Below are 22,866 nucleotides of genomic sequence, written 5' to 3'. Positions count from 1 at the left end.
ACTACTTGGGAAGAGAAACATACACACACACACACACACACACACACACACACACACACGATGCTTCCTATCATTTTCTTCATTGTTAATATTTCACTGTCATCTTATTTTTCATTATTAGTTTTGTAGTGTTTGTAATAAGTCCTAAAGGTGGTCAAAAGTGTTCTTTGTACCCTGGACTGTGTCCAATTTTTCCAACTCTCCAGCCTCAAGCTTGCCTCCCAACTCTGCCTGGCGTGCTCATCTTCCTCAGCAGTTGATTAACTCCTGTTCATCCTTCAAGGCCCAGCATAGTTGATGTTCCATAAATGCTTGTATAATGAACAGACATCTTATCATTAAGGTCACCTTGAGATAGGTCAGGGGCTCTGGACCGTGGAGCTGGTTCTGAAACTGATGGTGAGCAGAGGCCTGGAGAAGAGTGGAATGTGTTCAAGGTGTGTGGTCCACAGACAGCAGCACTGGCATCACCTGGGGCTTGTTAGAAATGCAGCTTCTCAGGCCCCACCCCAGACCTGGGTGATTTGTACCCACATCCAAGTTTAAGAAACACTGCTTTTAGAGGCTTCATCTTGCCGCATGATGCCAAGGGAGAAGATGGACCTTGGCAGTTACCCCACCTAGGAGGCTGAGGACCCTGAACAGGACTGGACAACTGCCCAGATGTGTCTCTAAAGGCTCCTGTTCCCTCCACAACCAAGGCTTGAGTTCAAGCCATTTTTGACCTCATAGAGCACGACGTAACTGATTACTTTTGTCTGGGGAAAATGCTGTTTGCCAGTGAGTTTTCTCCGTAAACACCATGGAACTGCAGTTCCTCTCCTGGCCTTGCTGCCCGTTGGATATCGAGAAAGGATAGTCAACCTTCATTGGACTCAAAGTTTTATATGCCCAGGCCTCTGGCCGACTTTGCATTGCTGGAACCAAGCAAAAGACATCCCAAGCAGATCTCACAAGCATCCTTTCCACCCATCCCGTCCCACCCTCCTGGATGTGTGATTCTCTTGCAGGCTAGGGAAGGGGACAGAGTGTTCACAGCTAAGGAGCCCACAGCTTCAGGGACCTGTGGATGGAAGTGGATGAGTAAGACTTGACAAGGAGGAGGCCAGCACAGGCTGCCTGCTGGGTGAGGCAGTGGGGATGCGGCCTCAACATTCAAACACAAGAGCTGTTTTACACCAAAGTGTGAGAGATGGAAGTTTCCAGAATTCAGCTTAGAGCTGGACCAAGACTTTCTCTGCCACCAGTGACTTCTCAGTCACAGACATGCCCAAACCCTCTTCTAGTCTGAGGGCAGCAGGAGCTCAGAATTCTTTGGCAGCAAGTGGATACATGGACTGGGGTGGGATGAGATAGAGGTGTACTTCAGGCTTCATCAATTCACCAGACCTGGAGCCAGTCCCCCACCAGGCCCACAGCTTCCCTATTCTGAAAAGAAGCACTTCACAGTTATTTCTTGAAAAAGCCAAACTACACTGCTTCTTTCTGCTTTTGGTTCTCAGAGGTGGCTTTCCGGGTGGTATGAAGAAGTACACCTCTGTATTACTTAGAGCTGCCTCAGCTTAAACACCTGTCATCTCGTTGAATCATCCTACGTTTGGCAAAGCCCAGGCCCATGTCCCAGGGCGGCCATAACTAACTCCCCTTGCTGATTCAGGGGGGCCTCTGAATTCTACCCTGACCATCCAAGGCCTCACCCTGACACCACCAGTTTCCTGGGTTCCTGCCTCAGCAGCTCCCACAAGGGACACACTGGGTTGCTCAAGGAGTAGCTGGCTCTTTTGATCACTTGCAAACATGAGACTTTTTTTTTTTCCACACACACACACACATACTGTATTTTATTTTTACAAGAGATAAACTGACACCAAGCATTGTAAATGGATGACCACAACAAAAGCAACAATGATTGCAATTACCAAACACGAAACACACTCAAACATGAGACTTTTTAAGACAACCTTTAGGTGTTGCATTTGCAATACTAGGGAAGAACCTGCTTGAGTTCACTGTGAGCATAAGGGCAGGCAGAGTGGGGAAAGAAGTGGGTATTCGGAAGCAGGTGAGAGGGGTTGGCAATCCCACTCAAGTATATGCCAAGGTAATGGCAATACTGTGTGGTAGATCAAGGTGGGTCTTGGAATCTTCCTGGCTTTTTAGAAAATCATTATTTCTGGCTTTTTATCTTGCCTTTGCCCCTCGCTAACTACTTTCTCTCACTTTCCTCATCTGTAAAATGGGCTGTTGTAAGGTTTAACTGGGAATTATGCATGTAAAATGCTTAGTACGGTGCCTGGTACCAGAAAAGCCCTCATTTGCTGTTTGCTACTCTCTCTACTGCTCCTTTCCAGGGAGTCCCTGGGGTGCTGGAGGAAGACACCCAATCTGCTATCCTCCCAGCCCCCAAGCCGAACAGCGCTCTAGGGAAGCTGATGGGAAAATACCGTGCAGTGCAGAAGGCCAAAGGGTGGTGGCTCCGGGCACGGACTCTTGGAGGCCCTACGTGACCTCTCCGCTCCGGCGTCCGCCCTCCCCAGGTTTGAGCGGCGGAGCTTCGGGCGGGGTCGGGGGCGGTGCGTTCCAACCAGGCCGGCGCGTAGGCGGGCGGGCGGGGCTCCGCGACCCGACGCCCTCGGCCAGCAATATAGGCGCTCGGCTGAGGCGCTGGTGCGCGGGGGCAGCTCAGCGGGCGGGGCCGCGCGATCCAGACACCGGAGCAGCTGGCACCGGGGTGGCCCGGAGAGGGACGAGCAACATGAGCAGCAAATGCGACGTGGTCGTGGTGGGGGGCGGCATCTCAGGTCAGTGGCGGCTGCGCGCCCTCCTTCCTCCTCCCTCCTCCCGGGCTCCGACAAGTGGCCGCCCAGGGAGGCACGCGGGGCGGCAGTGGGGCGGGGTGCCCCCAGGAGCCCCTAGACCCTCCGTGCGCCGGAGGGGATCTAGAGGGTCCCGAGCGTGCACACGGAATCCTCCCTCGGAGGAAGGATTTGGTGCGCCCCTGGACAGAAGCGGGGGGCTGAAAATCTGTTGAAGGTCTGGGGCTGGACTTTGAACTTCTTCCCCGGACAGCTGCCAAGCCTGAGCTTGCTGGAATTTTCAAATCGCGGGGGAAGAAAATGGGCAGGGGACAGAGTCTTACTAGGGGGTGGTATAAAGGTCAGTCACTTGCCCCAAGCAAAGGTCAGTCACTTTGTTGCAGCCTGACCTGGACTCTACATCCTTACTTGGAGCAGGCGTGCACCACTGCGTGTTGTTTTTCTGGAACCCGGAAAACGACCTTGAACAGCTCCCAGTTCAGAAAGGATTGGACCCTGGGGCAGTCGATTACCAACGACCCTCCTGACCCCGATTCTTTGTGGTTCCATGATTGCCATGGGTCTGCCTGGGGCTGCAGGGCCTTCTTGTCAAATGCCTCTTCTCTCATTCCCTCCTCCCCCCACTCAGTGGCGGTGGCCAAGAAGCCCAACAGGGGTGGAGACAGAAACTACCCTCTTAGACACGGGGGGAGAAGGGGGGAGAGGGGCCGTGCACACAGCAGGGCCCCCAAAAAAACAGAAGCCACAAGAGGGATGGGGCCAGTGGGGGAACCCACCCTCTCAGGAGGGTCAGGCGGATCCTATGGGATGGAGTCAGTGGAAATAAGCAATGCTTCCAAAACAGCCTGTCGAACAGACCCCTGGCGATGCTTTGGCCGAACCCCCAGGACCTCCTGGTGCTTGAGCAGTAATTAGGACACCTCCACAACCCGTGAATGTGTTAGCTAAAGTATGCCCTAACCAGATCTCAGGAGCAGGGCTCCACCTTGCTCCCTGTGGGGCGGGCAGGGCAGAGGTGCTCCGACTCGCTTGTGCCAGGTGAAGAAACCAAGGTGTTGGATGTTGGGTGCTGCTCCTCCACTCCAGCCTTCCTCACCTTTGAGTCAGATCTCAGGTTACCACTTCTGTCTGCCCGGTCCCTCCTGAGCTCACCCATGCCAGGCTCTGGGGCCGGTGCTGCAGGTACACAGGTACATAAGCACAACAGCATGCTGCGGTGGGCTAAGGCTATAGAGATGCCACTGTCTTTCAGTATTTTTGACATCTTCTCTCCTAGAAGAACTTGGACTCAAAATCATATCTACCTAGGTGTTTTAGAAAATATCGCTAGATGCACCTCCATGCTGCCTTGCACAGCACCCCATCTTAGGGAAGCTGAATGCTCTCTTTCTAGGCCCCCAAAGTCCTTTTCTTGCCCAAACTATGTCTAACGGGTTCAGATTCTTCTGTTTTCCCTCTTATTTTGGCCTTTCTGATTCATACTCCAAACCTTCAAGCTCACTCAAATTATTCATGTTAGACTCGTATGGGAAGGATAGATAAGGTTTTAGCTATTTTTCCAACAGTGGTGAATGTCTACTCTGACCCCCAAACTCTCCAAACAAGGGACTGGTGAGTAGATCTGCCTTTTCTCAAGAACCTTACATAGACTAGGCATTGTTCTACATGAGGATAACACCAATTAGTCATAGCTAGGTTACAAGGTCCTTGTGAAAGGTAAGTGAAGCAATGTGTGTGAAAATGGCTTTGCAAAGTCTGACATATGTATGACGCAAGGTCTTACAAGAGTTTTGCTCATTTATTCAAACAGTAGGCATTAGGGCCAGCTGCAGTAGAGGATGCAAAAGTGGGTCACATTGTTCTTGTCCTGGAAGATTTGTCCATTCAGGAAGGGAGGTGAGGTATCCAAACAAAGACAATACAAGATAGAAAGCGGTAGGTGTCACAAGAAGGGTCTGTTCATTAATTCATTATCCATTCATTCAAGGAACATTTGCTTCCTGTCCCACATCTTATCCCAAAGGGAATGAAAGATGAATTAGGCAGAGCCATTGCCCCTGGGGTAGTCACACGCTGAGGCAGGAGGCAGAGTCATGAACAAGTAAAACTAATGACCTATGATAGATGCCTTAGTAGCAGGAAGTTCTAGGCAAAGTGCATGTCCAACTCTGCCTGAGAATATCTGGGCAGACTTCACAGAGGAGGTGACACTTGAAGTCGATCTTAAGGAATGGATATGAATTCACCAGGAGACTGGATGAAGAAAGTATTTGAAGCTAAAGAACAGCTTATGTAAAATCACAAATATGTGAGATGTTCTCATGCTTAGGAAACATAAGAACTTCAGTGTGGAGTGTTGGGGGGACTTGTGAGAGACCAAGCTACGAAGGTGGGTTGGTATGAATTGTGGGGAGCCTTGTATGTCATCCCACAAAGATTTAGTTCCTTCTGAGGTCAGTGAATAGCCACTGATGATTTTTCATTCACAGAGTGGCGTGTGTTAAGTGACAGGAATATGGTGATGCAAAAAGAGGGACGTGCAGAAGAAGAAGAGCAGGCTTGGGGGAAAGAGGGGACATCTAGAGTTGGAGGTGCTGGTTGAACTCCCAGGGAGAGATGTCTAGCAGCTGGAAGTGCAAGGAACAAGTTGGGCTGACAGATTTGTGTGACAGAGACATTTTAGTTGAAGCCACTGAAGTCCATGAAATGACCCAAACCAAGAGCAGAAAGAGAAGAGAGGATGCCTGGGACAGAACTGGACAAGGGCGTGGTTACCTCCTCCACTGGGAGGAAGATATTACAGTTATTCTTTTTTCTTTTTTAATAATAATCTTTTTAAAAAATTAATTTATTTATTTATTTATTTATTTTTGGCTGCATTGGGTCTTCATTGCTGCGCGCGGGCTTTCCCTAGTTGCGGCGAGCTGGGGCTACTCTTTGTTGTGGTGCGCGGGCTTCTCATTGCAGTGGCTTCTCTTGTTGTGGAGCATGGGCTCTAGGCACACGCGCTTCAGTAGTTGTGGCACGCAGCCTCAGTAGTCGTGGCGCACAGGCTTAGTTACTCCGCAGCATGTGGGATCTTCTTGGACCAGGGATCGAACCCGTGTCCCCTGCATTGGCAGGTGGATTCTTAACCACTGAGCCACCAGGGAAGCCCTACAGTCATTCTTTATAGTTTGATGAGAGAGATGAGGAAACTGAGAAACTGAAAAACACTTAGTTAACCTCAGATCTTAGCTCAGATGTCATTTTCCCGGGGCAGCCTTCCCAAATCCCTCCAAATGGGATTAGATGCCTTTGTTTAATTTTCCTCTGTCATCTTGTTCTTTTCCATGAGTTTTTAATTGTTCATATATTAATGTCATTTCTTGTTCAATATCTTTCTCCTCCACTAGGCTGTAAGCCTCTGGAGCCCGGGGAGGTGTTTCTTTTTCTCCCTGAGAACCCCTAACCCCAGCTCCAGAGCTCTGCCTGGCCCAGTTAGCACTCAAAATGAGTTGAATCAATGAACTTTAACTTTACACCAACAAAGCAGCAGTTGATTGGATCTGATATTCACATCCATTCACTACCAACCCTTTTGCATGTCCTGCCAAATCATATTGAGAATGGGAAAAGTGGTAAAATCAGAATTTGGGGATTAGTCGGTGACTGACACAGTGGTTTAAAAGAGTCTGAATTAGACTCTGGTTTTTTAACTTTGTTAATTATTAAACTTGGGACATTCTGGTCATTCTGGTAATTCTCTGATAGTTTGCAAAGCTGTCAGCAAATTTTAATCACTCCCTTTGGGATAAACAGACGTACTGGGGGTACAGCTGGTTAATATGTAACTTTCTTTTTTAGTGTTTGAAAAATTCCAAGGCAACTGTAGAACAGCTTTTTGGTTTGGGAAATGTGTGTGGTATATAAATGCACACCTCCTGAAATCTCTTTCGCCCCGGGGAGCAGGTCATCTCTGGAGACTTGGCAGAGTAAATGGCATTTCCCACATGGAGCTGGACAGCAGCATATGGTTTCTGTTCCGAGTCTTGGTTTTAAAGTTTGGTTTGGTAGAACCATGGAAACTATCTTTTGCAATTCTGGAATGGCTCTCGCTCAAGCCTCAAAATAAAAGCTAAAAAGGGAAACTTGAAGCAGAAAGGAGAACTTTTTTTTTTCCCCCAGGCTTGAAAGAGGAGATCTGGCCATGTGAGGGTGGCAGGCACTTGGCTCAGAGTCTGGAGGAATCAGAGCCAGCTTTCCAAGTGGTAACCAACACCTGGGAGGTGATCTGTGCGGCCAGGAGGGCCAGCTTGCTGCTGGTTGGCAGGACTGGCCTGGGCAGGGGCGTCAGAGAGGGCCCACGAGGGATCACGAGTTGAGGGACGCAATAGGCAGACGTGGCCTGTATGTTAGTGGCAAAAGCCCCGCCTCACCTTTGATGAAGAAAGATGGAGAACTTCCCTGGACTCCTATAACCCACCTGAATGTTCTAAAAAATAGTAATCGGATAGAAGTGCTTGGAAATTTGTATATCCCAGTCAAGGACAGGATATAGAGAAGCAGTATGGCAGTGTTTAAGCAGCATACATCAAACATCAAACAGACTTGTTATGAATCCCATTTCCTACACTTACCTATTGTGTCACCTTAAAATTTCCCTCACCTCTCTGCTCTTCAGCTGCCTTATCTTTATTTTTTTTTAATTTATTTTATTTATTTATTTTTGGCTGCATTGGGTCTTCGTTGCTGCCGCAGGCTTTCTCTAGTTGCGGTGAGCGAGGGCTACTCTTCGTTCTGGTGCGCGGGCTTCTCATTGCGGTGGCTTCTCTTGTTTCGGAGCACGGGCTCTAGGTGCACAGGCTTCAGTAGTTGCGGCACACGGGGTCAGTAGTTGTGGCTCATGGGCTCTAGAGCACAGGCTCAGTAGTTGTGGCACACGGGCTTAGTTGCTCCGCGGCATGTGGGATCCTCCCGGACCAGGGCTCGAACCTATGTCCCCTGCATTGACAGGCGGATTCTTAACCACTGCGCCATGAGGGAAGCCCTCAGCTGCCTTATCTTTAAAATGAGACTCCTAATGCCTTTATTGGCGGAGAGGTTGTTGCTAGGATTAGAAAGAATGCCCATGAAGGACTGTACACAGTGGTCATTATGGTGTCAGCTTGTACCTTTTGAAAAAGACATCTTTTTTAGCTTCTAGGGTTTTTTAATCGGTGGGAGCAGAGGCAGGCACCTCGGTGTAATCACATCTCCCTCTTTACTAACCAGTCATTTTTCTTGCTGTGAGGCATTTATAAGGTGGCCACAAGATGCAAGGTATATACGCAGGCATGGTTACGGCCTCATCCTGCCCCACCCCCATCCCTTCATTCCCTCTGGTGAGGAGCCTGAAGAGCTCAGGCTTACCTTGGGCTTCAGAGCCACTAAACGCACTGTGTTCCTCTTCAGAAGACATTTTAAAAGCCCTAGATCTGTATCTCATCACTACCCCAGGCTGGCTGCTATTCCGGTTCTGACCTGGTCCTCATTTTCAGCCACCTGACTCCTGTCTTAATTATAAGAAATAATAAATAGGACTATTATTTATGTCTTTAATAATATTAATTATTTAATAATAATAAAGGAGCCAGCATTTTGAGTGTTGTCTCTATGCTAAATTGAGTAACAGTGAGGTGATCCTAGTATTAACATCTGCCGAGCACCAAATGAATTCGAAATCTTCGTGTAGAAATCTGTTCTGTGTTTAGAATTTCTGACATGTTTATCTCTTAAATATATATTAAAAATAATTAAAGATTTTTCTTTCAGTTTAGCTGCTGACTTTCGTTTATCATCTGAGTTAGTAAATCATATACAAGCCAAGAAAGTAGGGCTGCGAAGTAGCATCCCTGTTACAAGATAATATTCCACGAGTGTGTTTGTGTGTGTGTGTGTGTTAGGGTGTGTACATGCACAGCCACTAGCCACCCCCTCAACCCAAGGTTTGACAGTGGAGTCGACTGGCACACTGCCATTTCAGATGCATTAGTGGTTAGTGGCCATTTTGTCAGCCTGATTAACAATAATAGCCAAGGTCTACTGTGTGCTTGCCAGATGCCAAGCCCCATTCCAAGCACTTAACATGCATTTTCTCTTTTAACCCTTTAAACCACTTTTTGAAGTATTATCCCTACTTTCTAGATGAGAAAACTAAGGCGTGGAAAGGTTACCAACTTTGCTGAAGGTGGCACAGCTGGTTAGTGGTGAAACCATAATTAACGCCATGCTCTTAACCTCTATGCACTACCACTGCTGATTTCTTCTGCTCCCAGAGAAAATGTCGCTGCAGGAGCAGTTAGTTCCAGTCTCTTAACCTTTGCGCATCATCAGAGCAGCCATTTCCTCTGTAACAATAACTTAGAATTTGTTTTGATATAACTTGTTCACACTGGAACAATGGAAAAGACATACACACTGAGTAATACAACTGATATGTATGTCATCAGAGTTTGAAAATCAGCTGGTTTACAGCTCATACAGCTTAATATTAAAAAAACAAACAACCCAATCCAAAAATGGGCAGAAGACCTAAATAGACATTTCTCCAAAGAAGACATACAGATGGCCAACAGGCACATGAAAAGATGCTCAATACCGCTAATTATTAGAGAAATGCAAATCAAAACTACAATGAGTAGTTGACCTCACACCAGTTAGAATGTCCATCATTAAAAAGTCTACAGACAATTAATGCTGGAGAGGGTGTGGAGAAAAGGGAACCCTCTTACACTGTTGATAGGAATGTAAATTGGTACAGCCACTGTGGAGAACAGTATGGAGGTTCCTTAAAAAACTAAAAACAGAGTTACCATATGATCCAGCAATCCCACTCCTGGGGGTATATCCAGAGAAAACGCTAATTTGAAAAGATACATGCACCCCAGTGTTCATAGCAGCACTATTTACAATAGCCAAGACATGGAAGCAACCTAAATGTCCATCAACAGATGAATGGATAAAGATGTGAGAGAGATATATATATATATATCTTATTCAGCCATAAAAAAGAATGAAAATGCCATTTGCAGCACCATGGATGGACCTAGAGATTATCACACTAAGTGAAGAAGTCAGACAAAGTCAAATATCATATGATAACAATTATATGTGGAATCTAAAAAATGATACAAATGAACTTACTTACAAAACAGAAATAGACTCACAGACGTAGAAAACAAACTTATGGTTACCAAAGGGGATAGGGGTGGGGGAGAGATAAATTAGTAGTTTGAGGATTAACAGATACACACTACTATATATAAAATAGATAACCAGCAAAGACCTGCTGTATAGCACAGGGAACTATATTCAATATCTTATAATAACCTATAATGGAAAAGAATCTGAAAAGGAATATATATATGTGTGTGTGTATATATATATATATATATATATATATATATATATATATATGTCTGAATCACTTTGCTGTACACCTGAAACTAACACAACATTGTATATTAACTATACTTCAATTAAAAAATGGTTAAGAGAGGGCTTCCCTGGTGGCGCAGTGGTTAAGAATCCTCCTGCCAATGCAGGGGACTCGGGTTTGAGCCCTGGTCCGGGAAGATCCCACATGCCGCAGAGCAACTAAGCCCGTGTGCCACAACTACTGAGCCTGCGAGCCACAACTACTGATCCCGTGTGCCTAAAGCCCATGCTCCGCAACAAGAGAAGCCACTGCAATAAGAAGCCCGTGCACCGCAGCGAAGAGTAGCCCCCGCTCACCACAACTAGAGAAAGCCCGCGTGCAGCAACAAAGACCCAATGCAGCCAAAAATAAATAAATAAAAAATAAAATTTTTAAAAAATGGTTAAGAGAAAAAAGAAAGAAAGAATATACACAGATATATGGATTATCACTGAAAAAGAAATCTGTTTTTTTTTTTTAACATCTTTATTGGAGTATAATCGCTTTACAGTGGTGTGTTAGTTTCTGCTGTATAACAAAGTGAATCAGCTATACATATACATATATCCTCATATCTCCTCCCTCTTGCGTCTCCCTTCCACCCTCCCTATCCCACCCCTCTAGGCGGACACAAAGCACCGAGCTGGTCTCCCTCTGTCATAGGCTGCTTCCCACTAGCCATCTGTTTTACATTTGGTAGTGTATATATGTCCATGCCACTCTCTCACTTCGTCCCAGCTTACCCTTCCCCCTCCCCGTGTCCTCAAGTCCATTCTCTACGTCTGCATCATTATTCCTGTCCTGCCCCTAGGTTCTTCAGAGCCATTTAAAAATCTGCTTTTAAATGTAACTGATAGGGCAAAAAAAAGAGAAAGAAAATCAGCTGTTTTGATGATTTCTGCATTTTTGACAATAAATACGCAGGTGGCCTCTGACTCAAATTTATCCTATGAACTTGAAGAGATAATTTAGCTTCTAACTTATTTCTCTAATATTTTGGGCCTCAGTAGCATTTTCATGTTCTATTGACATGGTAAAGTCAGTATAATGTTCCGGTGTCAAGTATTTCTCCAGATATCAGTAATGACAACAGATGTTGCTATCACCAAATTCTAATGTTCGTACATTTCTTTATTCCTGTCAAGATTCAAACTATATATGCATATGCACTTGACTGATGGACACTGAAGTAGAACTTCTGCAGTTTAATAATATTTAAAATTAGTGAGTATTGAATTATTACAGGTGACAAGGTCATAGTATAATGGCAGATGTCAAGTCAGCACCTGGGACAAATGAAATGTGTACAATAGCATGTGACTCTGTATCAGAACTCCCACTAACTTTCGTTTCATCTTTGGATTTGATGGCCATTATACTTATAGTCTTAGCAGTGTTCCATGTGTATGTCTATTACTGGATTATCATTTACCATGTTTAATGTAAATTACCTGTTTAAGCATCTGTGAACCCTCACTTGATCATAGGCTGCTCAAAATCAGGGACTTTGTACAATGTATCTCCCTATCTCTGGTGTTTAGCAAAGAACCCAGCTCACCCTAGCCCCCAGAAACTGATAGAATCCCTTGATCAGGATCGTGGGTCTTCTCAGGCTTTGGACCCAGAGAAGGTAAGCCTTACAACAAGAAATCTGTTGAAAGAATGGACCTAACCTTTCATTTCCTGGAGGAAGCAGGATAACGCAGAAGTTAAATGCAAGGACTCTGGGAGCCTAAGACTTGGGTTCAAATCCTACCTGTGTCCCTAACTATATAGCTTGGGTTAGTAACCTACTTCCTTAGCCTCCAGATTTTCACTTATTAAGTGGAGTGATGGTCCTGGGGCTAACTTCTGGAATGCTCAATCAATATTAACTCTGCTGTTTTTACAAAAGTCAGCAGGCAGTACTTAACTGAGGGGATCCTGGAAACGTACAAGATCAAATGCACTTGTAAGTCCAAAAAGTGAGCCAAATTGAGAGGCCCTGTTCAGAATGAGTGTTTTTGTCCGCATAACAGAATACTTTGGAAGTTTGCTGAGGTGAAAAATGCAGCATTACCATTTGGCAAAGGCCCCAAGTTTGTTGGGCTTAGCTTTTTAGGACTGTCTCTGAATAAAAGTCATTATTTCCCTTGAGAATGGTATAAAATTCTTTCCTGACTTTGACCATCCAAATCCCATAAATTCCTTCTGAGCTAAAAAAATGTTTGCTCTAGGGAATTCCTTGGCGGTCCAGTGGTTAGGACTCCGTGCTTCCACTTCAGGGGGCACAGGTTCGATCCCTGGTCGGGGAACTAAGATCCTGCATGCCCCACAGCAAGGACAAAAAAAGGTTTGCTCTAATAGAATCATTGGTGACTGAAGATGGAAGCATCTTTAGTTTTACCTGCTAGTGAGAACATCTGATTTTCCATCCAAGGAAATGCAGACCAAGAGAGGCCAAAGAGCTGGGTCTCGGCCTCATAGCCACTTCTTTTGAATCAAATCACTGTCCTGGAGGATGAACCCTCAGCTTTAGGAGGAAGGGCAATTGGAACAAGAACCTGACCAAATGATGCTGAGTGGAAGATAAAAATCACTAACATTTCGAATGCACTGTTTCTACTTTCAAGTTCACAAAATGGGTCCATCTTCAGTCTCCTCGGTTAACTCAGTAAACAAAGGCACTACAGAAAACCAAGTCCCAGTCAGCATGTGTTAGTTTACTAACACAGGGAGGTACAGAAAGAAGAGTAAGAACAAGTTCCTACCCTCAGAAAACTTAAAATGCAATTGGAGACACAAGAGCAGCACATATAGGCAATAAGAAAAGACTAGAAATAATAAATAATTGAGTTCTGGGGACTTCCCCAGCGGTCCAGTGGTTAAGACTCCGCGCTTCCACTGCAGGGGTTGCGTGTTCGATACCTGGTCCGGGAACTAAGATCCCACATGCCACGCGGCGTGGTCAAAATGATAATAATAATAATTGAGTTCTGTACTGGGGGACCCAAGAACTAAGTTAGATAGAGGAAATCACTGAAGACCCCAGGAATTGGAGAAGTTCTCCTTAAAGGAGTGGAATTTGAACAGTTCCTGAAGAACAGTTAAGGTTTGGGGTCAGTAGAGAAGAAGAGAGAGGCTTTAAAGATGGGAGGAATAATATAAGGCCATAGGCTCCAGTTGATAGGAAGGTAGAAAGTACAGCAAGTCTAGAATAGTAGGATGGGGAGAAAATGGGTAATAAAGTTAGAAGGAGGAGGGCAGGATCAAGCAAGGAAAAGCAAAGTGAGTTGGTTACGTTTTTCTGTGGTTGGAAAGAAGGAAGCATTGACAATTTTTACTATAAAGATAAGATGGGCAGTTGTGTGCCTGATAGGTGAAAGAGGGCAACCCTAGAGCCAGGGCAGCCAAAAGATGGGTAGTAATTCAGGAATAGATTGAGAGGTGATCAGCTGTGTATAATGAATTGAGTTATCCTGAAGCTCAAGGCAGGTCGCAGGAGAAAGGGAGGGGAGGCAAGAATGGAAAGAAGTATTTCAAGGGTACACTCTCCTTTTTTCTATTTTGCTGAGAACATACCCAGAAGAGAAGTATCACAAAAAATAGTATTTCCCCCCTGAAGTTTTATAATTGAAATGGAAGGACTTGACTGTATTTTTAAATTCCCTTTTTTTAAAAAATAAGATCAAAGAGATTTTCTTCCTAAGGGTTGTGACCCAGCTTACTAAATGACAAACACACATCTTGGGCAATCTCAAACACAAAGTGAATAGTTCATCCTGTTTTGTAACATAAAAGTTGTCATTGAAACTTGTTGTTTTGTGAGAGAGAGGGCAAAATCAGACAGCAAGTTCAGGTAGGTTTGGCCTTTCAAATGTTAGTTATGTTACCGTAGTCTCCGTTTAATGGCATCTTAAATGTCATGTTCTAGTTCATTTCAACTTCATGTCAGAAGTTTACACTCTTGATCTCATGTCATCTCATCCCTTACCTGGGCCATTTTTCACTCTGGACTCATCATCATCATCAACATTTATCAGAATTCCACAATGGTGAAGGTGTCCTTCTAGGTCCTTAGTTTTATTTGCTCTCCTTCCAGCCTAAATAATCCCCCCTTTTCGTTTACCTTGCAGACATTTCCAATGATTCTTTTATAGTGAATTTGGAATCCTGACCTCATCTTTTGGAATTGGAGCTACTTTTTATTCCTGTGATCCCAGTTGTGTTTCTGTCTTAAATTGTGTCTTTATAATTATGTTTAATTCTATCTCACTTCTTTGGGTTATTTTCCAGTTAAAGCAACACGCTCTTTGGAAAAGTTTTGTTATCCAACACGGCTCCCTTTCAGATAACTTAGGGTAAAGTGAAGAATTAATAATCAAATTAATAACCAAAGTTCCCTCGAAAATTTTTAGGAAGAAAGGCCACTGATGTAAATGAAAGATGAAATCACATTCCTTCTTGGTTATTTACAGCTTAAGGAATTTTTTTGGAGACGTGGGAACATTTTTTTAATAAGGTGAATTGCAGAAATAATATATATTTATTGTGAAAATCTGTAAGTTACAGAAAGAGACAGAAAGAAAATGAAAATCATCTATAATTGATTCCCCCCCCCCCACAAAACAGCCACTGTTACTATTGTCACCTATATTTTCTTTTTGCAAACCATCTACTGTATTTACTGCACTCGCTGGTAGTTCTTTTTAAATAAATAACATATTATGAATGTTTAACCATGTCTTAAATGCTCTTCTTCTATACGATCTTGATAACTTTATATTATTTCATCTGATTATATTTATTTACCAATCTTCTATTGCTGAACATTTGTGTTGTTTCCAAATTTCTGCTATTTTAAACAAAGCTATTATGAGTATCCTTATACCCAAACCTTTGTGCATAACTCTGATTATTTCTTTAGGAAATTCCTAGAAATAAGTGTTGGGAATCCTTTTAAGGCATTTAGTAATGATTACAAAATTGTCACTCCAAGAAAGTTTCATCAGTTTAAGGTGGAATTTTAATAATGGGCTTCTTAGTTACTTCACTAGGAAACCAGTATTTTTCCCTCTCTGACACAACCCAGAGAAAACCATCGTTCTTCACCAGCTCAGTGTTGTAATTTAATAAAATTGTAGGTGCTAGGTTTTGTAAATGATCTTTAGTCTTGTAAAATTTCAGTGGTGGCAAGTAATTCTTGCTCTCTACGACATGCAGGCAAACCACTTTTGCAATTAATGCTCTATGCCTACCATGATTTACTAGGTATTTATATATTTTTATAGTGCTATAAAATTTTTTGAATACCATTATCCTGTGCTTCTAGAAGTTTGAGATCATTAATTAGATAATTCTGTTGTGTTTCAGTGCAGAAAAGAAAAAAGGATAGTCCTGTAGCAAACCATTTTCTATGATTATTTTTACCCGTCTAGATAAGACATGAATATAGCCTTGGTCCACATTCTATTGTAAAAGCTGATCAACCAGCTGTTTCATGTTTTACATTTTAATTTCCTCTCTAGTTTGCATTCAAATCCTATGATAGATTTTGGTTTATTTAGGAGTCCTATAAGATACAGTTGATTGTTTTCAGAATAGCCCTTTTATGCTATGCCAGTTAAAGTGAAACAGCCCTTGTTAAGTACTGATGATAAGCACACATAAAGGCATACACTCAAATGAGTTATCCTCATTTCATCAAACATGTTTTCTTATTTTGTTGTTTCTGCAGGGGAGAAAAAGAAGTCAGGTTTGCCCATTCGTTGATTGATTGATTCATTCAATAAACCCTTATCAAGTGCCTTATTTACCAAGCATTGGGCTAGGCGTGGGAATATCCAGATGGGTAATCCATGTTTCCATCTTTGAAGGGTACACCAAGCAGAGGGAGGTGCATGCAGCCACATACAGGTGAATTCTCTGAGGGGTGGTGTGTGCTGAGAAAGATAAGTTCATCTGGTTCTGATGACACAGAGGAGAGGAGGATGGCAGTTTCACCTCAGGGCCTCAGAGGACCCAAAGGAAGACTTGGTGATAGGATTTATTAGAGAGATAATTAGCCAATTCAAATATTCTTCCATAAAATATAGCGTTAAGTGGTTGAAATTTAAATCTACATTCTAATATACACACGGCATTGAAATTTCAGGTTTGTTCTTCTTGCCGTTGGCCTTAAAATGGCAGTGTAGTGGATGCTGTAGTGGGCTGCCCAAGCCCCCTTTAGGACAGTTATTCCCCCACCTGCTGAGAGTGTTGGCTGCTGCTTGTTCACAGCTGAGTCCCTCTCTGGAAATTGCCCTTGACTGGGGGGAGCTGACTTCCTGCAACAGATGTGGGGATATAGAGGCCTGGCCCCCTTGCCTCAATGCAAGACAACTCTGAAGGGCCATCTCAGCTGTGGAGCCCCCTGTAGGATTGACTGAGGCCTATGTTGTGACTGCATTTCAGTTCAACTTCTTCCTCTGTCCAATCCTGCTTCACTTACATTTTTACTCATGTTGAACCCTGATAAAGCTTCTATAGGCAAATCAGGTTCAGAAGCTTGGCCATGGACCCTAATTTAGACAGACAATAATTGAACAGCATTTTTGTTCTGCACATCACAAGATGTTCTAATCACGAAGCTTCAGTCAGTTGGAGGTGGAGGCCATTAAAGGACTTGGCCCTTTCCAGGATGCAAGACGCCAACAGGGCCGGGGAGGGTGGTAAGCCTCATCAGTTCTGGATAATCTCTCTTAGGTGTCCTGAGAGTCTCTGGAACAGGGGTAGATGGTGGAGGCTGACCACTACACTGGCCCATACAAACTCTGGGGAATTCAATTCTTCTGTCACCACTCTGTGTGCTGATTTAGAGGTGAGATTCACAGGCTCTGATCTGGACTTGCTACAAATGTGGATGTCTTTCTTTATTGGAGAAATTTGTGGCAGTGCAGCCAAGGCATAAATTATGAAACAGACACCCCTAATCTGTGAAGACGATTCAGGTCAGGGGCCATCCATCTCTCCCAGGCTACCATTTTGGATCCAGCTCAGATTCTGGGTTATTGGCAAAATGGTGCTGTTGGTGTCAACCTCTGTTCTTCCCCTAATACTACAACCATTTCATGCAGCTTCCTGTAGGATTTCTTATAGGGAATTGGAGATAACTGAGAGTGATTCTAGAAATGGATGGTGGAATCCCAGAAGGAGAAGAGAGAAAGTGAGGCTATGAGGGAGCTGTTGGTAGGATTTGAGTGGAAAGGTTCATAGATCGAGGGTCTTGGGTTAAAGGACATTCATATGAGATGGATTTGAACAAGTGAATGAGAAGGATAGAAGATCGTGATTGCAAGGGAGGGTGCTGTAGAGTTTGGACAGGTAACCTTTTGACTGTACTTCTTGGAAATGACCATTAATAGCATTTAAATGAGTTGCAACATTTTGAATGAGCATGTCCAGAGATAGTATTCTCTGTGTGATTCAGCAAACAATTTAAAGGCCAGAAAAATGAATGCCTTTTTAAAAAAATAGTAATCTGCTCTTGGTTTCACAATTGGGCAGAGGACACAACTATTCATTAAGTCCAAGTTTAGGGATGACTTAAGTCTAAGTTTAGGGAAGGCCCATCTGCTGGATTGAGAAAGGCAGGAATCCTGTGCTTTGGGTCCTGAAGATTCTAAGCAGAGGTCTTTGTTCAAATTGCACGCACATCACTGAAAGGATAACCCCTCAAAGGCTGACTTGTGTGTGACTGATGGACACAGAATAGGGAGGGGACCCAAAGCAAGGCGCTCAAGGTCTGGCAGTGCAGAGCAACAGGGAGACAAAGAAAGACTTTCCCTACCAGCTTACTTTTTTGAAGATGATTGGAAAAGCATAGAAAAAGGCAAGGGCTATATATAATTCAGCATTATATAAAGTCCAAGAGGGACAACACATTGTCACCTTCCACGGCAAAACAGAGAGAGGAGAGAGAGAGAGCCTGTCCTTCCCATGCCCTGCCAAACCAAAGATTATAGAGCTAGACTATTAGTATTATGATGACATTGACACTTTGAGGATTCAGTTCTCTGATTGAAAAAGATGAAGCACATTACTTATGGAAATGTCTGTAAAAGGAAATTGTGGGCTAGTTTTTAATCCTGTGATTCAGCCTCTTCTGTTTACTATCTACCGAAAAATCTTGGCTGGCAGCATGCCCATCTGTTTCTGTTCATCTGCTGCTAGTGAGGGCCTTCTACGTGCCAAGTGCTAGGAATGAACAATCAGGAAACAGTTCCAGTTTAACACAGACGCGCCCACACAAGGAATCATGTTAAATTACATTTCTTGTGCCTATTTATTGTTGATGCATGCACAAAAATGTCCTTTTTTCAATGAAAGAAGCCTCTGTGTACCTTTCAAGAGATCACCCTTGGACCAAGTTAGAATAGATGCTAAGATAACTTTGGTTTGGGTTTCCAGGTGTTGTGTCCTCTGTTACCTTTTTTAGTCTTATTCATAGATGGTGTGATGCTTCTGGCCTTAGGAGGGGTACGGAGAACATCACAAATGCCTTTTCTGTCATCAGAAATTGGGTTGCATGCGGGAACGGCCACAGTCTGAAAGGAAATCACATGGGTCGCCCTAGTCGATAAAAGGCAGAACATCCAAAATACACTGCCTGTGATCTGCTTTTCTCCCCTTGTTCCTTTCTCTCTGATTTCGTGAAGAATATGTCCAGAGGGAAATGAGTTTTCTGTAGATAAATCAGTCTGCTGGTCCACAATATTGCGCTTCCAGTGGACGGGTCTGAGAAATGGGGAAAAGTACAAAGAGGTTGAGCTGACTGCAAGGTAGGCGAGGCAAAAACATTTTATGTGCAAAAGAAAAATCATCTGGGGCTTATGCTTGCTTTATTTCTGGATTTTATTTGTGAACAGAATACTATGAGAAGCTGATGGAAATGAGAGAGCATTTTTTTTCTCCTACTGTGTTCTTTTACAAGGTATATTTCAGTAAACAGATATCTTTTAAATATGGCTTCCTTTCCCATAGATGAATTCTTTTGAAAGGAATTTATAGGTTTAAAGATGGCATGAGAGCAAGTTTAAAACCAATCTTTAAAATTCAAAGCATTAGTGAATTGTAAATTTCCAATGAATATATGTGTGTGTTAAGATATTTGAATACTTTTTCGTAGAAAAATAGGGGTTTTTAAAAGTATGAGCAATTAGAATTTAAGCCACTCTTCAAATCATGCATTCTATATATAAATTCTTGGCATTGTTTTTCAATATTTTTTAAATACAATGGATGAAGACCTCAATGACAATGAAAAATGATGTCTGCATTTTTCAAGTTACAAGTAATTTGTAAAGTGAGAGCTTATTCAATCTTGCTGCTAAAACCTTTGCAGCTATGTGTGAAGAACACATGCAAAATATAGTAACAAAAATACAGTAACTGCCTGGTATTTCTAAAGGACCTTGGTTACATATAATTCCGTACATATAAGAAAGGCAATATTAGGGGTTTTTTTCCTCCACAAATATATCCTTCCTATAAGGTGGTATGTGCAGTATATTGATTTGTACAATTTTACATGAAGCGGAAAGTCAGAAAGAGATGGAGTGTGGAAACACATTGAAAGCTTTTGTTTCTCTCACACTGTTACTTGTCTGGTTGAATATTGTTTCCTCTGTCTTTGGCATCTGAGCCTTGTGGTACAGCACAGTATAAGGGTGTTTGGGTCCTATAACCTGTTATTTAACTAATACTGTTTTCTAGAAGAGTTCCCACTAAGATTTTTCAGCTTCTCGTGCTATGTGTTAACCGGGCATTTTAAAACATCACTTTTCGTCACTCCCATGATCCCACCGTTTCATGCTTCCCTCCTCCTTCTCTAGCTGCTCCTTTAGCCTCCTGTGCCAGCACCTACACGCTTCACCTCCAGTGTTCCCTGTTTTGGGAAATAGAATCACCTTCAGACCAGTTTTCAAGCCAAGACCCTTGACACTGGTAGCAGACATTGGAGGGGTCCCGCCATCTCCCCTCGGCACCCATTCCCATATACAGGGACCTACGGCTACTGAGTGCTGCAAGTCTATGCCTGAGGGCTTTCTCTGGCCACTGGAACCCATAAGGGCTTCCACTCAGGACAGGCCAGCAGTGGGGTGGGGTTAATGCCCCCAGGAACAGCCGTCCTCCTAAGACTGACATGATCAATCTATCCCCTCTTAGTTGGAATCACTAAGGCATGTTCTGCCCAGTCTCCCAGAGGTCTCGAGTGGGATCAAGCTCCAGTTGCCCACAGTGACAGCCTGCTAGATACTGTGTCTTTACTGCCTACCTTCCCTTCCTTGTTTCATCTCCCCAGAGTCCTACCGGGGCTTCTTGAGGTCACCTCCCAAATAAACTAGTGGCATCCAACTCCTTGTTTCAGGGTCTGCTTTTGGATATTAGGTACTTTCTTCTTTTCTCCTTTTCTTATTCCTAAAGTCCTAGTTGCAAAATACAGCTTGGATCTGTCCACCTCACCGTCTCCGTGCCCCTCCAGACCTGGGGTTCCGCACGTGGGACCGCTATAGTTCTGAGTCTGCTCGTTTAAGTCCCGTCATTTGGTCCAGCCCTTCTCCAGTCCACTCTTTTTCTTTTTCCTTTTTTACTGTGATAAAATATATATATAATGTAAAATTTACCATTTTAAGTGTACAATTCAGTAGCAGTAAGTACATCTATATTGTTGTGCAGCCATCACCACCATCCATCTCCAGAATTTTGTCATCAACCTAAATTGAAACTCTGTCCCCATTCCTCTCTCCCCTCAACCCCTGGTAACCTCCATACTACTTCCTGCCTCTATGAATTTGACTACTCGGGAACTTCACATAAGCGGAATCATACACTATTTGTCCTTTTGTGTCTGGCTTCTTTCACTTGGCATAATGTCCTCAAGGTTCATTCATCCAGTCCTTTCTTGCACTAAAGGAAGAATAATTTGTTTTTAGTGGGGAAAGCACAAATTTGATGTTTCTAAGTTACAAAAAAATATTTATTGTCAGAAGTGATGTAAACAAAGTTGTTCAAAGACAAAAGCTAACTACCCATCGGCCTTTATCCCGTCCCAACCCTTCTGAGGTGACTTGTGTTGACAGCCTGGCATGTATCCTTCCAGACTTTTCTCCTGGAAGGATAATCTTTCTAAAATATAAATCTCAGGAGGTTACTCGTGTGCTTCAAACCCTTCAGCAACCTTCCATTGAACCCAAGATCAAGTCCGAAATGATGACTGTGGCCCAGACACACTGCAGACCTGAGCCTTCCCTACAGTGGAAGCCCGATCTCCCATGACTTCTTCTGTTCACTCTGTAGCCACACTGGCCCACTTTCAACTTCTCAAATAATCTACCATGTTCTCTCTGGCCTTTGCATTTGCTCTTCATGTGGATCTCTTCCTAGCTCTCCTCCTGTTACTGGAAGTGGGGTCTGGCTGCTCACCTCTTGAAAGCCAATAAAGAGGTAAGGTTGGTGGAAAGGAAAGTTTGCTTTATGTCGGAGGCCGGCAAGCGGGGGTGGAGGGGAAGGGCAGAGTCCTGTCCAAAGGCCGACTCCCCTCCACTGACAATCGGGGGCAAGAGCTTTTATAGGCCGAGGGAGGGGGCTACATGCAGATACAGCACAGTCAGCTCTGACAGTCATCTTGAAATTGGTCATGCGGTGGTCTGACCAGTGTCGTCTTGATTGTTTTAAGTACAGTTAGTCTTTAGCTCCAAGGTCGGTTTGTTCATATTTCTTTGAGGCCAGCTCTCAGAATTGTGGCAGCTTATGTCATGGCTCCAGTCTGGTCAACATGTAGTTAACTTCTTCCACCTCTTGGGGGTTTGGTATCTATAAGACAGCTCAAAAAATATGGCTCTGAATATTATCTATAGCCCTTGAGGAGGAACTTAAAGGTCCTTGACTATTTTTAATGACTAAACTATTATTAGTTAGTCTTGTTGGACTGTTTTCCTTAGTTTCTGCATTTTCTCACTTCTCTGATTAAACTTATTCTTCGGCTAAAGTTTTTCCACAGACAAAAGGCAGGTCGAGGACACGGGGGGCAAGGACCATAGGGTCCTGCTCCATTTTGCTCCTTCCTACCTACGACTTTGGTAACTCTTGATCATCTTTCAGAGTTTATTTTAAAACTTACTTTTTAGGGGGAGGGTCTCCTTATCTGATAGCTTTTCCCGCAAACTACACTGCACCCCCAGTTCTTCCTTCCTATGGCACCTTGTTTTATACCTTTCCTGCCCTCCCTGGGATAAACTCCAGGAGTCCAGACTCTCTGTCTTTTTCACCACCTAGCACGGTGCTTGCACCTAATAAGTTCACAGTAAATATTGATTGGCTAATTAAGCCTTTCTTTGAGAACCAAATTTAGAACTTTGGGTTTTAAATTTCATTTGGACCCCTCTGTGTTATCCCTCTTTTCTGAGTTACTTTAATGTAGTTATTATGATGGGTTAGTAACTATTTTTTTCCCAAATAACAGGGTTCATTTTTTTTTCAGTTATACATATATGTGTATCTATTCTTTTTCAAGTTCTTTTCCCATTTAGGTTATTACAGAATATTGAGCAGAGTTCCCTGTGCTAGATAGTAGGTCCTTGTTGGTTCTCTATT

At 43.6% G+C, this 22,866-nt stretch overlaps 1 protein-coding gene across 1 annotated transcript in view; it reads left to right on the top strand.

Moving 5' to 3' along the window:
* The first annotated feature begins 2,632 nt into the window (after nucleotides 1–2,632).
* The window catches only part of MAOB (monoamine oxidase B), a 111,291-nt gene continuing 91,057 nt past the window's right edge, over nucleotides 2,633–22,866 (top strand). The window contains exon 1 of the mRNA XM_061177825.1: nucleotides 2,633–2,801. Coding sequence (XP_061033808.1) covers nucleotides 2,756–2,801 — 46 coding nt within the window. The 5' untranslated portion in view covers nucleotides 2,633–2,755. The remainder of the gene's footprint in view (nucleotides 2,802–22,866) is intronic.

This window comes from Eubalaena glacialis, chromosome X (genome assembly GCF_028564815.1).
Source record: "Eubalaena glacialis isolate mEubGla1 chromosome X, mEubGla1.1.hap2.+ XY, whole genome shotgun sequence".
Taxonomy (NCBI): Eukaryota; Metazoa; Chordata; class Mammalia; order Artiodactyla; family Balaenidae; genus Eubalaena; species Eubalaena glacialis.
The sequence above is the reverse complement of the archived record's forward strand: the minus strand, read 5'-3'. Positions and strand labels throughout refer to the sequence as shown.